General features: G+C 38.1%; 1 protein-coding gene across 1 annotated transcript in view; it reads left to right on the forward strand.

Moving 5' to 3' along the window:
* The first annotated feature begins 3,036 nt into the window (after nt 1-3,036).
* The window catches only part of LOC139141751 (rho GTPase-activating protein 20-like), a 63,757-nt gene continuing 49,886 nt past the window's right edge, over nt 3,037-16,907 (forward strand). Inside the window, exons 1-2 of the mRNA XM_070711380.1 lie at nt 3,037-3,585; nt 14,684-14,879. Of these exons, the coding sequence (XP_070567481.1) occupies nt 3,388-3,585; nt 14,684-14,879 (394 nt within the window). The 5' untranslated portion in view covers nt 3,037-3,387. The remainder of the gene's footprint in view (nt 3,586-14,683; nt 14,880-16,907) is intronic.

The raw sequence follows: 16,907 nt of genomic DNA on the forward strand, positions 1-16,907 counted from the left end.
CTGTTTGACTCATTACTATACGATAAAATTTGTTGTAGTTTACTAATACACTAGTCAACCCGTACTGCATCGTAGTGTACTAAAAGATGCAATAGCTATTGTGATAAATATCCTGATGATGTGGTATTGTGTATCAACTACCTAGTATAAAAGGTGTTTTGCAAGTCGGGTTTCAACTCAGCCTGTTTACACAGGGGAGACTAAAACAGGCCATTGTCATGACTCCAAAACTGCATTGTGTTATGTTTGATCAAAACATTGAACTATTTTGGCCACCATGAAGATAAGACTGAGCGTGTTAGGCTGCGTTTACAAGCAACAAGTGGGGGGGGGGCGCTTGGGGAATCTCGATTGAAATCTTATTTTTTTCAGATCCGCCCCCCTCAATACCCTAAACTAAAAAAATTTAAATCCCCCTCTATATGATCAAAATTTTCCAAGTCCCCCCAACTATCACAAGCCCGCATATTTGTAAAGGATGTGCGCGCACAAAAAAATAAACACGTATCGCACTGTTGCGCTTGCAGATGTTCAACACTACCTGTTATTAGCAGTTTCTGCAGTTTGTAAAGTCATATTCCTCAGGCAAGTTCTTAAATTGATTAATTTTTAAATGCATCAGTGAACTTTTCGGATTTATCATTCTAAGCCAACTTGAGTCAGTCTTACTCTGGCAAGCTGGACGATTGCTCCTGCCGAAGAGCACACAATATGACGATCATGAGAGAGTAGGCAAATTGTGAATTCTGGCTAATTGTCATATTGTAAAAAAGTGAGCACAGTGACCTACCAACAATTTGTTTCAAAAGTACAAGATATATATTAATTAGATGCCATTCAAATTGACGATACATGAAGGTTAAAATATTCCATCAAATGTTTTAACCTCTGAAATTTTGGGTGTAATAATGGCAAAGTTGGTTACAAAATAAAGAACTCCATTTAGTCACATAGTTTTTCTTTTAAATCAGTCTTTACTGTTCAAAGTTTTACTTCTGTATCATTTTATGATGAGAATGTGAAAATTTAAAAAATCAAGCACGGTTTCTCTTTAATATTTGATTATTCTCATATGCCAGAATTCAAAAATCCCCGATAACTTTTCAAGTCTCCTGATCTTCCATGTGTTGCTCTCTGGCCTGATCTCGTGTACAAGTATGTTTCACTGTCATGAGCGTCATTTGACCGAAACTCTTCTTCAACTACCATGTACATCAGAGTCAGAGCTGTCTTTGTCACTGCTCAGGTATGCAGTGACAGTGATATTGTAGTAGCAGGGCAGTATTTGACAATATTTTGTTCAGTTTATACAACTGTGTTCTTGTTCTACTCCCTACAGGTGCCGCTAAATGGTAAATTTCATGAATTTCGCAAAATCATCACAAAACATGTTTTGAAGGCTGATACACCGATTTTCGTATTTTTGACCTTGACCCAAAATTTGGAGGGGAAAGTAGAGCTGTTCGTAACTGCCCTCCCACTGGCATAAACGGAAAATATGCCCTCCCACTGAATTTTGGTGCCCGCTGCCCTCCAGTATCTATAGTCTGCCCGCTCCCCACTCCCCACAACATTTCAAGCTCCCCTCTGCTCTCTCCCCACAACTGAAATTTCCCATTGCCAACTAGATGCCTACTAGGCAACCCAGATTAACGCAAACCGTGGTAGCAGCTGGCAGTATAGCTTGGAACATTGCTCCCCTCTAAGTTAGGCGCTAAATCTCCCCTCAAGTTCTATCAACCACGCCGCTTTCCCTCCCTCTATGTATCTTTCGGTGCCCACTGTCAACAATTTTCTCCCAGTCCACTGAAAATAGTGAAATTTCTTCTCCGCCCACAGTAAATATAGATTTTTCTCCCCGCCCGCTGATTAGTTTTGAAATTTGCCCGCCCGCTGAAAAACTTCGCACGAACACCTTTTTGCACGAACAGCTTAGTTGGCGGCACCTGTCCCTACAGCATGTTGAACTGTCTAGTTAGTATTCAGCTTGCCAACACAGCCTGTGTACGTGTACCGTGTATTTGTATCACTGACGACTGACTGTCAGTCTGGATTCTAATTAAATAATCGTCTAATACATATTTATATATAGAGAGGCAAACTGAATATTGTGTGTTTCAGCATGCTGTAGGCAGTGTAGGGAGACAGCAAGAAACTGTAAGCTTATTTGATATATCATTGAACAGAAATATTGCAAAATCATCAGCAGTTGCAGCTTCTGCCCTGTTACTACTAAGCTCAAGTTTTTTTTTACAACTAATCATACGTTTAGATTTTTTCAAGATAAAATTCATGAAATGTGACAAAATGGTTCTAAATTTTGTTAAATTATTACTAACATTACAACAATTGGATGACATAAAAATGGTATTTATTTTTCATTAAATCGGCCTACACATATTGGGAGAAATGACACTAGCACAAGAGGAATTCATCTTGATTTTTTTCCCGGGTCATTGATTGTTCAAAATTTTTTATATTGTTCTCCTTTTTGTTCGATTTATTTCTCTATAATTACAATTTTCCGTCCTAGGGAATGATAGGAGTTAATTGATGAAGGTAAAGAGTGAAAAAACTATATATTCCGATGAAATAATAAAAACTGTGTTATTTATGTTGATCAGTCTCTGAAATTGGCTTTACTTGTGATCTTCTCAGTACTACTGTAAGGATGAAACTTTTAATAATCTTGTATAGTTTATTAAGTTACAGCAACACTAATTACGAGCCAGGTTTGAATATAAAACTACCATTAACATATTGCATCAATATTAATTTTTAAATAATAGATCATTAATTTTTTAATTGTGAAATCAGGGTGACCTTTCTACACAATAAATCATACGAAATCACAGTCAAACAATGAATAGCTCTTGTCACTTTTCATGCTTGGGTGACCGGACCGGTCTGCATACCTACTGAATCCAGGCTGGCCTGCATCCTGTGATTTGGAGTATTTACGTATACCGCCCCCATGTGTCATAAAATGCTATGTATTTTGCCATTTCGTTGGTGGCGCTCTTCCGGTGACAGATTATCGACGATCGATATCAGGGCAATATGGCGGTAGGAATGTAAACGTCGAAGACTCATCTATCACGCGATTAGGTTTCACTTTTCTTAATTTCATTTGTACTCGGATAAAGGAACACTTAACGGCCAGGCTGTCTTCAACGCTCGATTAGGAAATTTTCCAGGTGGATTCACTGTGCGTTCCCCTATCATGGATGGCTTGTAGCCAGTGCACAGTGTACGGTTGAGCTCGGAAGGGCCGACACGAAGACTTGCAGAATTGCTAACACAATTAGCGGAGACTTCTAATCATGTAGGTGCAAAATCAGGCAAATTGTCGGTTTTCAGAACAGTGAACATGATCTCTGTGTATCAATGATTACGATGGCTGAGCGAGTTAAGCCGCAGCATGTGGCACGAGAGCAAGCAAGCTCGATGCAGCGGCGACAAGAAAGTGGTGGCAACGGTACGGCAGCTGTCAGTAACAATGCACTCGATTCAGAAAAACACCCATCTACTACTCGTACCAAGTATATCGTGAACGCTACTCTACCAGACGGTCGATTAAGGGAGGTAAGACTTTTAACGCAACCATCAGAAATAGATATCCATCTCGCTGGTATCTCCATAATTATTCTACCAAAGTAGATCTTGAAAAAAAAATGTGTGGACAGGTTTAGGAGATTACTGGCATTGCAAATTGATAGCAGAACGGCTCAACGAGCAGGGATAATATTACAAATCGACTGCCAAAAACGGTATCGCATTCATCAGTATATGAACCTACCACAGTAGGTTCCACGATCAGTGCGATGCGATGAGTACAGTAGCAGGAGGAAGGTGTTACTGTAATAACGGCTAACGACAACAGCCAGAGATTAAAATCCGTACCCAGTGTTTGCAGACGTATGTGTCATGTTTGTAAATAGTGTCATTGGGTAACCTCCTATTTCCATGTGAATAGAATTGTCATGTCCTAGAAGACAATCGGATGACTCCATTGTTAAAACCATACGGGTGAAGAGGTTAACTAGACCCAGGGTAAATTTATGTGCTAGTCTGTTGGGCGGTCTATGTCGTTCGTGTCTCGTTTACCCTAATATTTATGCACCAGTTACTACACTACAGTCCTGACTTCCTGGACATGATTTGATCGCAGTCCTTCCATGATTGAGGACCATGATTTTATTGATACCATGCGAATAAAGGATAAATTATTGTTAAGGTGCTAGCTGTCATTATCTAGGCTATCATCTTCCACCTGCACAGCAAATATATCAATTTTATTGTATTGAATGATTATTGTTTAAAGCCAATAGCAGGACAGAAATGACAGCAAAATGTCTATCTTATGTCATATTGACCTTCATGAAGTTCATACCATCATTCCAACCTTTGAATGAATCCCATCATCCATTAGAATGGTTTATTGTCTGTCTTCAGCTCATCTTGATATATTCCAATCACACACTGTTATAGAGGCATTAAAATCTGTCATGTTAGTACGGTGAGACACTAAATCGGATGTGTATGACGTCAGACTCATCTGACAGAAGACAAGTACTATCAGTGCCTGGAGATACATACACTGGGACAAGACATTGAGAACAGAAGCTCCTTTCATATTTTAGTTCACTTCATTACTTCTAAACTGAGCCTGAAATCTTTCACAACAAATGAGTACATATGTCATACTGCTTTTAGGTCTTTGTATGTACATAAAAGTCCACCACACCATTCAGTTTCAATGCTGTGTATCATCATGAGGAGACTCATCATGCTGTCTGTTGTAAGTGACAATGTGCCTGTCAATGGAGATCTTTGCACTATGAATATTTACTATCCGATTCAAGTAGCTTGTCTTCCACTGTTGTTGATCACCAACCATTTCTATTATTAGTCCTACGATTTAGAAAAATTAGCCAGCAGAAATGAAAGATTATATTACATCTGACTTTTTAGATCTTGCTTGAAAAATCTAGAAACACCTTTACAAAGAGAATTGTTTTAGTCTTTTTGTAAACTTGTCTTTAGGTCTGACGCAATTAACATTAAAAAGAGACCACATACTTAATATCTTACTAAATCTTGCATTCTTTTACAGCATATGACACTGAGCAATTCCTACTCTATGAATGAAGTAAGGCATTTTAAAAATTCTGATGAAATCAAGATTACAAATTTTGACCAGTTTCACAATTTACTCAAATATAGCAAATTCATTCTGTTAAATTCAAATTTTTATTGAAATAAGATGTACAGTATACCATTTATCTGGCTATTTGAATCTAATAGAAGAAATCAAATATAAGTGTATTTATGTGTTGCTATGGAGCTAAACCTTCACTTTAAAAACTTTTGTACTCATAGCAGTACCCGTACTGAATCGGTCGTAAAGGGCTACTGTCAATTTACTTCCTGCCATCTCTTTTCCTCTGTCTGTCTGTCTCTCTGTCTGTCTCTCTGTTTCTCTCTCTCTCTGTTTCTCTCTCTCTCTGTCTCTCTGTTTCTCTCTCTCTCACACACACACACAACACCTACTTCACATTCAAATTTCAATGATTCAAGTAAAAGAATGGTGACTACCCAATGATTAATCCATTTGAACATTAAAAGAAAAATGATAAGCTGAAATATGAATAGTCTTTTTAATTCCCACTAGACAATTCTTTATCATTATATGAAAATGTGCACCACACAGGTAAAGAACATGATGATGATTCAGTTACTGCCGTTCATCCATAGCAGTGGCACACACTGTGAATCCCAGTCACACAGACACATGGTCAAAGTGACCTCATTTTACAATGACATTGATGTACAGAGAAAATGAAGGCAGTTCATTCTGAGCTTGTGACCTCCAAATTACAGTTGAGACTGAGAGCCAACATGATGATAGTTTCAGTGTATATACTTTGTATACAGAAGGTGTAAAGTAAGAGTGAGGCCATAGGATGACACAATAATTATATGTTTTTATCAGTGGTCTGTTTAGGGTTGATCTTTTCCAGAATAAAGCATGAGTCTTTCCTGTTCACATGTTACAGTTTCTTTCAGAGTTAGGATTGAGTAGAGACAGCATTAAAGTTTAAAACCTGGTTTGCCATGATATGTGAACATGGTACAAAGCCGCAGTGTTCTGAAATAGTGATTAGAACAAGGTTGGAGGGCGGAATGTGGGGACAGTGCAGCTAGTCCCAAACAGTGACATAGCTTCACTTTACAGGGAACAGATTCCATTGACTGTATTATATGGCTTAGCTTAAAGCACAACGTCCAACACAATCATTACCTTGTTACATTGCATCAGTTGTTTTATCCGTATCAATCAATATACTTGGAATGTAAAACTTCATGTATGCAAATTTCTAATACACACAGCAATTTACATGTATCTCAATGGAAAAACTCAAATCAAGTCAGAGACTTGTAATTTCTGTCTTTAGACCAGTGTGCCCGCTGCCTCTCAGTCAATATGATGCGCCATGATGGAAACAAATTGCCTGTGATGACCGTACTCGTCCGAGTATAAGCCCCTGCTCGTGTATAAGCCCCCTACTGATTTTAGAGGATTTTAGAAAATGCATTACATCCGTGTATAAGCCCCTACCCTAGTGTAACTCAAATACAGAAAGGTTAGGAGAGTATATTTGGTCATTTAAGCTTGGTAAAATTAATTTAGATAATAAAGAACCATTAAAAGATGTTAAAACAATGGGGAATCTGGAGTTCCCTTGACAATATCGTAAGGAAAATGATACGTTTTTCCAGTACTATCTTGATTCTTTGACCCTACTCACCCCCGTCGCCTAAATAGAATAGTCTCACTCACGTCCGCCATTGTTTATTTTCATTCACGGCCACGATGTTTTCATGCTTGAAACATGCAGTTTCTTTTGTTTGAAGCAATTATCCTTTCATTTGTGAAGACTTTTCCTGGTGACTATTACAATTTTCACTGCTATGTTGTTGTTTTCACAAGATGTAGACAGTTTGATATTGGAATATTGAGTTGCCTTTCCGTGTGGGCAATGCATGCCTGTTCACATTACTGTTGATCAGCAGCATACATGACGTCTTTGTTTCAAGTTTGGGTTTTTTTTCGACGCTGAAATTTCACCAAAATGTCACTTCTGTATTCAGAGATTGTACAATCAATTTCTTTGGATGTGTAAGTCGATTTTGAAAGCGATAGAAAGATCGAGTGGTGTTGAAAAAAATCGTGCATAAAATTAGCATAAATAAGCGTCCATGCCAGATAACATGGGGTTGCTCGAGTATAAGCCCCTCCCCTAGTTTTACCGCTGTTTAGTGTTGCCGAACCGGGGGCTTATACTCGGACGAGTACGGTGGTTTATATAAATGTAAAGATATAAGGTTGACACAAAGAAATTTCAACAATTCCTAAAATTAGTGCAAAGTTTTCAAACGTACCTGCTGGTCAGAGGGCACATTGCTTTAGGCTCTTTTTCTTAAAACTCCACTCCATGGATGCATACTGGTACATGATAAAGTGTGTAAAACCTCAGTTTTGTCAAAGATCTCTAATTGAGTGGCAATGAACCTGACTTTGGTTCAGGCTTTTGTTTCCTTTCAGGTCAGTCAAACCCAAGTCAGACCAATACATACAATAAAAGAAACTAGTAATAGGTTTCATCCTTCGACTATCATTGTATGACCCAGTTTGGTTGTTTACTAATGTCAATATGGACCTATCCACAGTGGGCCTATCCACAGGGCAATGAAATGAAAGGGTCATAGGAACATACCGTATTCCTTGACTCAGTACACCTAGTGTTCTGTACATGTGTACTGGCATACATTTACTACCTGCAAGTCATTATGATCAATGCTAATTAAAACATTACATGTGTTAGTATTGGATTTGTTCTCTTAGTTGACTCAGAAAGTTCAGAATGTTATGTGTGTCTCTACCAGTATGTATCTAATTTGCACTTTGCCTTTGCTTTCTAATTCTATAGAATTTAACTCTATTAAAACAATTTTATCCAAAAATAATTGCTGGTAGATAGGCCCAACTTGTTATCATCGTTCATGATGGAATATTCTTTCAGAAAAAGAACTTGACTATTTACGCATTTACTGTGAGGATAATCAAAGAAATTTTGTCAAGAATCTGATAGGTTTGGTAGAACTTTATTGATTTGTGTATAAGATATAGCACAGCATTGGCATGTGTAACATTGCAATGACTCTACATGTGGAAACTCTAGAAAGGGCTACGTAGACATCAGATATACAATACACATGAAATGTAAATAGTTCCTTTTCTAAATGAAACTTACCGATAACCTGGATGTAACTGTTGACTACAAGTACTACAACAATGGCACAATGTTGCCTTTGATAGATGCAACATACATATTTGTATGACAGACTGACCCAAATAGCTGATACCGGTTAGATAATCAAAATCACACAAAATCACATTCTCTTAGAATTTTTAAATAAATACAGTTGAAGTCAAAAACTAACAATCATTCGCACACAATGCACAACACAGTACACTGTGCACACTATTATGCCCAAGCAATTATATGGCGTATAGCTTAATGGAGTAGTCTAAAGTGAATTTAAGCAACAACTCAAAAGTATCTTAACACATCCAGTTTTAAAAATAAAGTATTAAACATTACGTAAACTACTTCCAATAAAATTTCAAAATCTACTGATAAGCAACAGATCCATGAAAAACAACAAAATATTCTCAAAGTTCCGCAGGCTGCATACACACCATCATTCAATGTGAAAAGCATACCATTGGTAGATCTATTGCCAAACAAAGGCAGTGGAAAAACTTGATAAATATTTGATTGTTGTAATCAATCAGAAAAGTTCAGTGTCAGACACCATTTTATTTTAAAATTTCCTGATTATCAATTGCAATACTCTTAAAATTATTATCGTACACGATAATTTGCCATATCTGGTCATACCTGTGAGCATTGGAACTGCTCTTGGTGACCTAGTACCCAATGGCAAAGTACACCAGTCCTGTGAGTATGAAAAGTAAGGACAAGCAATTATGAGAGTCAAAATGTAAACAGAAAATCAGAATTTGTTCAATTTTAGAATTTGCCTGCTTTGATACTTGGCATTTGTTCAATTGAGGTAGCACTGGGAATTACTTTCCCCTGTAATCACAACATGATTCCACACCAGTCTTTCTTTGTTGTGTTTCATTAAAGGCACCCCTTCCCACATACACACTCACACTCTTTCTGTTTTCGTTTTTGAATCCGTCATCATTGTGGCAATACTATCGTCCATCATGTCCGACTTGAAAATCATTTTACCTTTCAAAATTATGTTGTTTTTAAAAATCTATCATGAATTGTTCTGGTTGGTGGATTCTCAGACTTGGTTTAGTGAGTGGTGTTGATGTCATTAACTTTTGCTGTGTAAAATTGAAAATGTTGCCTGTCTGTGACTATAACACATCATATTCATTCTCTATTAATATGCTATCACTATAGTTTTCATTTGCCTCAAGATCCCATCATTCGTTCTCAACCAAAGTAGTTAAAACAGTAAAAGAATGTAGTTGGTGGCTTTTCATTTGACTTTGTCTTGAAGATTCCAGAAAAATTTATTGATTATTTCAAGGGTTGTACATATTTGTTGTGAATGTACATTTTAGTCTCTAGAGGGCGGGCTTCAGTTTTCTCATACCGTCATACATTCAAAGCTGATCAGTGTGAAGTTGAATGCAGTTTGTTGACTATTGTGTTCATGGAGTCGAATAAAAAGGGACAAGAAATTGAAAACGTAATGAAAAGGACTTTGTTTGTAATTTTCATCCATTGTTAGCATCACGTATGAAAGGTGTTGTAGTACTCTAGTCTGTCCCTAATTCAACATTTCAAGTGGTGTGTTGAACCATTGATGGCACAATTTGATGGCTTCAAAGTGCTTCATGACCCATGTTCTTCCAAGTGTAATCACAACATACAATGGTATATTCATTCCTTCTGTGTACCTTCATTCAGATTGCTAACAGCACAGAGATAGCAATAAAATGAACCAGGAATAACTCCTGCCTAAAAAGTAACATGCAATGTGACTTGTGTAGTTCTGTCTCAGCGACCCATAGTTGTGACAGCCATGATATCAAACCAGTGTAGTTCTGTCTCAGCGACCCATAGTTGTGACAGCCATGATATCAAACCAGTGTAGTTCTGTCTCAGCGACCCATAGTTGTGACAGCCATGATATCAAACCAGTGTAGTTCTGTCTCTGTGACCCATAGTTGTGACAGCCATGATATCAAACCAGTGTAGTTCTGTCTCTGTGACCCATAGTTGTGACAGCCATGATATCAAACCAGTGTAGTTCTGTCTCAGTGACCCATAGTTGTGACAGCCATGATATCAAACCAGTGTAGTTCTGTCTCTGTGACCCATAGTTGTGACAGCCATGATATCAAACCAGTGTAGTTCTGTCTCAGCGACCCATAGTTGTGACAGCTATGATATCAAACCAGTGTAGTTCAGTCTCAGCGACCCATAGTTGTGACAGCTATGATATCAAACCAGTGTAGTTCTGTCTCTGTGACCCATAGTTGTGACAGCCATGATATCAAACCAGTGTAGTTCTGTCTCTGTGACCCATAGTTGTGACAGCCATGATATCAAACCAGTGTAGTTCTGTCTCAGTGACCCATAGTTGTGACAGCCATGATATCAAACCAGTGTAGTTCTGTCTCTGTGACCCATAGTTGTGACAGCCATGATATCAAACCAGTGTAGTTCTGTCTCTGTGACCCATAGTTGTGACAGCCATGATATCAAACCAGTGTAGTTCTGTCTTTGTGACCCATAGTTGTGACAGCCATGATATCAAACCAGTGTAGTTCTGTGTCTGTAACCCATAGTTGTGACAGCCATGATGTCAGACCAGTGTAGTTCTGTCTCTGTAACCCATAGTTGTGACAGCCATGATATCAAACCAGTGTAGTTCTGTCTCTGTGACCCATAGTTGTGACAGCCATGATGTCAAACCAGTGTACTTCTGTCTCTGTAACCCATAGTTGTGACAGCCATGATGTCAAACCAGTGTAGTTCTGTCTTAGTGACCCATAGTTGTGACAGCCATATATCAAACCAGTGTAGTTCTGTCTCTGTTACACATAGTTTTGACAGCCATGATATCAAACCAGTGTAGTTCTGTCTCTGTGACCCATAGTTGTGACAGCCATGATATCAAACCAGTGTAGTTCTGTCTCTGTGACCCATAGTTGTGACAGCCATGATGTCAAACCAGTGTAGTTCTGTCTCAGTGACCCATAGTTGTGACAGCCATGATATCAAACCAGTGTAGTTCTGTCTCTGTGACCCATAGTTGTGACAGCCATGATATCAAACCAGTGTAGTTCTGTCTCTGTGACCCATAGTTGTGACAGCCATGATATCAAACCAGTGTAGTTCTGTCTCTGTGACCCATAGTTGTGACAGCCATGATATCAAACCAGTGTAGTTCTGTCTCTGTGACCCATAGTTGTGACAGCCATGATATCAAACCAGTGTAGTTCTGTCTCTGTGACCCATAGTTGTGACAGCCATGATATCAAACCAGTGTAGTTCTGTCTCTGTTACACATAGTTTTGACAGCCATGATATCAAACCAGTGTAGTTCTGTCTCTGTGACCCATAGTGTGACTGCCATGATGTCAAACCAGTGTAGTTCTGTCTCTGTGACCCATAGTTGTGACAGCCATGATATCAAACCAGTGTAGTTCTGTCTCTGTGACCCATAGTTGTGACAGCTATGGTATCAAACCAGTGTAGTTCTGTCTCTGTGACCCATAGTTGTGACAGCCATGATATCAAACCAGTGTAGTTCTGTCTCAGTGACCCATAGTTGTGACAGCCATGATATCAAACCAGTGTAGTTCTGTCTCTGTGACCCATAGTTGTGACAGCCATGATGTCAAACCAGTGTAGTTCTGTCTCAGTGACCCATAGTTGTGACAGCCATGATATCAAACCAGTGTAGTTCTGTCTCTGTGACCCATAGTTGTGACAGCCATGATATCAAACCAGTGTAGTTCTGTCTCTGTGACCCATAGTTGTGACAGCCATGATGTCAAACCAGTGTAGTTCTGTCTCAGTGACCCATAGTTGTGACAGCCATGATATCAAACCAGTGTAGTTCTGTCTCTGTGACCCATAGTTGTGACAGCCATGATATCAAACCAGTGTAGTTCTGTCTCTGTGACCCATAGTTGTGACAGCCATGATATCAAACCAGTGTAGTTCTGTCTCTGTGACCCATAGTTGTGACAGCCATGATATCAAACCAGTGTAGTTCTGTCTCTGTGACCCATAGTTGTGACAGCCATGATATCAAACCAGTGTAGTTCTGTCTCTGTAACCCATAGTTGTGACAGCCATGATATCAAACCAGTGTAGTTCTGTCTCTGTTACACATAGTTGTGACAGCCATGATATCAAACCAGTGTAGTTCTGTCTCTGTGACCCATAGTTGTGACAGCCATGATATCAAACCAGTGTAGTTCTGTCTCTGTTACACATAGTTGTGACAGCCATGATATCAAACCAGTGTAGTTCTGTCTCTGTGACCCATAGTTGTGACAGCCATGATATCAAACCAGTGTAGTTCTGTCTCTGTGACCCATAGTTGTGACAGCCATGATATCAAACCAGTGTAGTTCTGTCTCTGTTACACATAGTTGTGACAGCCATGATATCAAACCAGTGTAGTTCTGTCTCAGTGACCCATAGTTGTGACAGCCATGATATCAAACCAGTGTAGTTCTGTCTCTGTGACCCATAGTTGTGACAGCCATGATATCAAACCAGTGTAGTTCTGTCTCTGTGACCCATAGTTGTGACAGCCATGATATCAAACCAGTGTAGTTCTGTCTCTGTGACCCATAGTTGTGACAGCCATGATGTCAAACCAGTGTAGTTCTGTCTCAGTGACCCATAGTTGTGACAGCCATGATATCAAACCAGTGTAGTTCTGTCTCTGTGACCCATAGTTGTGACAGCCATGATATCAAACCAGTGTAGTTCTGTCTCTGTGACCCATAGTTGTGACAGCCATGATATCAAACCAGTGTAGTTCTGTCTCTGTAACCCATAGTTGTGACAGCCATGATATCAAACCAGTGTAGTTCTGTCTCTGTGACCCATAGTTGTGACAGCCATGATATCAAACCAGTGTAGTTCTGTCTCTGTAACCCATAGTTGTGACAGCCATGATATCAAATCAGTAAAGAGTGTACAGGTTTTACATCCAAGGTTTCCCATTTTGTATTACATTTCAGATTTGTGAGTGTCATTAAATTTTCATTTGAAACCATTGCAGTGGAATTGATGAGCTGTAACTTAAGTTTGTATAGACATCACTGCCAGTCTTATGATTTTGTGTCACTATCATAATTATAAACATAAAAGAACATCAAAATCTGTGTAAATCAAAATTAATACAAGTGCAGAATCTGCAAAAATCAAATACAGCTACATAGCGGTAATTAAGCAGAGAAAATTTGTATTTACGTCAGATTAGCAAATCTTTGCTCAGCCAGTCCAAAAGCTTTTCCTCACTGATTAAAAGCAGGTTTTTGTACCGTACATTTGTGTTTCACAATGCTTGCATTATACTACCGTACACATACCTGAATTGTACAGAACCCCATATTTACCTTGGCTTGCTACTCTTTGCCATCGTTTAAACGTAGCTGATAAGAAAATAATGTGAAAACAAGTTTATTTTATAGTATGCTGATATACGGTACAGCACTATTTGACACTGTGTCTTTAGTATAGAACAAGTCTATAAGTTCATCAATGTGTGTCTTTACAAGTCAATCAAATTTTGCATTATGCATTGTTTGTGAACCGTGAACTGTACTTTTGTATTATAAGTAGGATTATTAACATTGGTATGTAAGTTATTTCTTCAGAGGCACTCCTTGTTGTAATTTTGTCAAACCAGTGAGATGATTCCAGGCTGATCACTTTTTCATAATTAGCATGTTAATCCAGATGTCCTCTGTATCAATAAAAGAGGAGCCTTGTTGAAGATATCATAAGTTGTCATATATCACATCAGGGTGGCATTGATGGCAGTGTAGTTGAGGAACTAGGTACAGTATTAGTGAGCATTGGTTTCTTGGTCATAAAATATTTCAGGTCTGTGAAGTAGAGGAACAAAAATCAATATTGACTCTCAGGTTAGCAGTAAGTGACATTTAATAGATATCAGGGATTAGAGGTATGTGATTTGGTGAAAGGATAATATAGTCACTGTGTTGTTAGGAAGTTTTCTACAGAACCACAAGACTTTGATCAGATGCATGGCAGTCACTATGAATGTATGTCATTACTTTGCATGCATGATGAAAAAATGATGCAAGGTAGATGATGATATGGAATTTGTGAAACCTTTACTTTAATCAGACCTGTTATGAAGTTTTAATGGTATATTAATAAAGGAAAGTAGTCTGCAATGAGTGTCAACACAGTCCTGAACTGTACATATGTTGTTTGATCATTGGGTTGACCAACTCCTTGGGACAGACTTCAGAATTGAATTTTCATGCATGAGTGAGCTGGCAAAACACTGCAGCAGCTAGCTAGCAGCCGGTAACCAAACTTTCAATGCATTTCCTCTTGACCAACAGCTCCAGGGAGAGTCTGGAATGCGTGTTCGTGATCTGATAGCCAATGTGATTTTAGAATACAAACTGTCCGAACACAGAGTGAAGTACTGCAAGACTCTAGCATTGATTAATGAAGATGCAGATGCTAGTTTGCTTGCCAATCAAGATGTCATCATTGAAGATGGATCAAAAGATGACTTACCAAGATTACCAGTTGGTAAGTGACGTAAAAATTGTAATCTTAAATACTTAGATATAATAAGTTTGTGAACTCAGGCCATTGTATTAAGAATGGGAGTGTTGGATATTGCTGTGTATTAAAAATACATACAAAGATCAAATATTTACTTTTTGTGTCAGATCCATGACCCTTGCCCTTAAATTTTGTCACAGTATATGCAAATGATGTAATTTATTTAGGTTAGGTGTAAATGTATTAAGGTAAGTTAGAAGAGTTGTAAAAGTGTGTTGTGTATTTATCTCAATTGAAAATACTCTACAGCAATACAGTACTTTGGCATGATCACATCAGGCCAGGGTGATCTAACATTTTTCAGAAATGGACAATTTTTTCAGATGGTTTGCGTGGAAAGAGGACAGCCCAGCTAGAGTGTATCTCTTTTCAAAGAGGAAAAGATTTTTGTTTAAAAATAACCTACCAAAAACTAGTGAATGGCCAATAAGTCTGGGTAGCGTCCACTACAAATGTTGTAAATGGCCAATAAGTCTGGGTATTGTACACCAAAATATGTTGTAAATGTGGATATCATCATTGAAAGATGAATCTGTGAAAGAAATCTTGTAATTATTGATTATACTAGTCATGTGTCTATGGTATTTACATTGATTGACACCTATTGTGATAATGTATCTAATCAGGATATGATCCAATGTCTTTGCTGACCCTGTGATCCGATGTTTTATCTGAGCCTGTAAATTATGGATTATTGTAATGTTATCAAATACTTCAAAGTTTAATTCCTCTAGGAAACTTAACCCTTTGTAATACATGTATTAATCAGAAATTGTTCTGTCGGTAAAAGCAATTTAAAGCTAAACATAATAAAATAACATGTTTTAAGAAAACTATTTGTACGTGTATGGTGACAGAAGAAGGCTGACATTTCATTGAGAACTGAACCTGTAAAAAAATAGAAATGTTAATAAATTCCCCATGAACCCCACAATCAATACAGTCAGCATAATTGCTATTAAACTGTAAATTATACATCGCAATGTGGAGGAAAGTTCACACAGTAGTAGTCAAAAAGCCACAATAATACTTGCTGTGTAAACTTTTATTTCTGTAGTTCTTACAAACCAGTCGTGCTTGAAAATCACTTCCTTTTTATACATGTATGAATGGTCTATGTTGAATTCCCAAAATATCCTATACACAAGAGGTGAAAGGTCAAATAGCTTCCATCCTGAAAGTTCATTGTAATCTGTGCTAGACATTACACTATGTGATGCAATGCTGTTACTACTATATTGGTAGTATCTATTGAAAGCCAATCAAAACTCATGTAATCAGGCAGCTCAGTTCCCAATTAAGTTATTACGTTGTGTACCTGACCAGAAAGACCCTTAAGTATTGAATCAATTCCTTGAGTAAATTCCTCATCTCAGAAAAAGATCCTGTATTTGTATGCATGAATAGATTGAGTTGGAGAGTTGCCAACAGATAACAAGACAAGCTTGCATCCACATATCCCATCTCAAGGTTGTTTGAAAGCTTCGCATATATATCAACAGCGCCCTCTTGACCTGATCAGGGCACATGATATATAGTCAGTGAATAAATCTTGAGCTAAAATCTCCTGGGGACCCCCTATGGTGCTTGTACACACGATTGTATTAGGTAAAGTTTCTTTGTGGTAGAATTGATATATTTGGCAGGATAATCACAGTTTTATCGGTACTCTGAACTCCAATTTGAGATAGCTGTCAAACAAATAGACAGACAAGTACCTTTCAAGTGGACTTTGTAGCATAATGACAGGCTTTTTAGACTTTAAAGAATAAAATGGTTCTTTATTTATTGAACCTGTGAAAGTCAGTCTGTTTTCTACAGTGTGGAAGCTAAGCTTTTTGCTTGCTCATAGGTTTCAGTAAACAGATGTGTGAGGAGATTGAAATGTACTATTGTTTTGTGGTAAATGTGAAACGTTTCAGTCACTGTTAGCTTTGTACAAACTCTATGTGTTGTGGTATGGGATTTGATTCTGTAACTGACAGCACACAG

This window comes from Ptychodera flava, chromosome 10, assembly GCF_041260155.1.
Source record: "Ptychodera flava strain L36383 chromosome 10, AS_Pfla_20210202, whole genome shotgun sequence".
NCBI classification, from domain to species: Eukaryota; Metazoa; Hemichordata; class Enteropneusta; family Ptychoderidae; genus Ptychodera; species Ptychodera flava.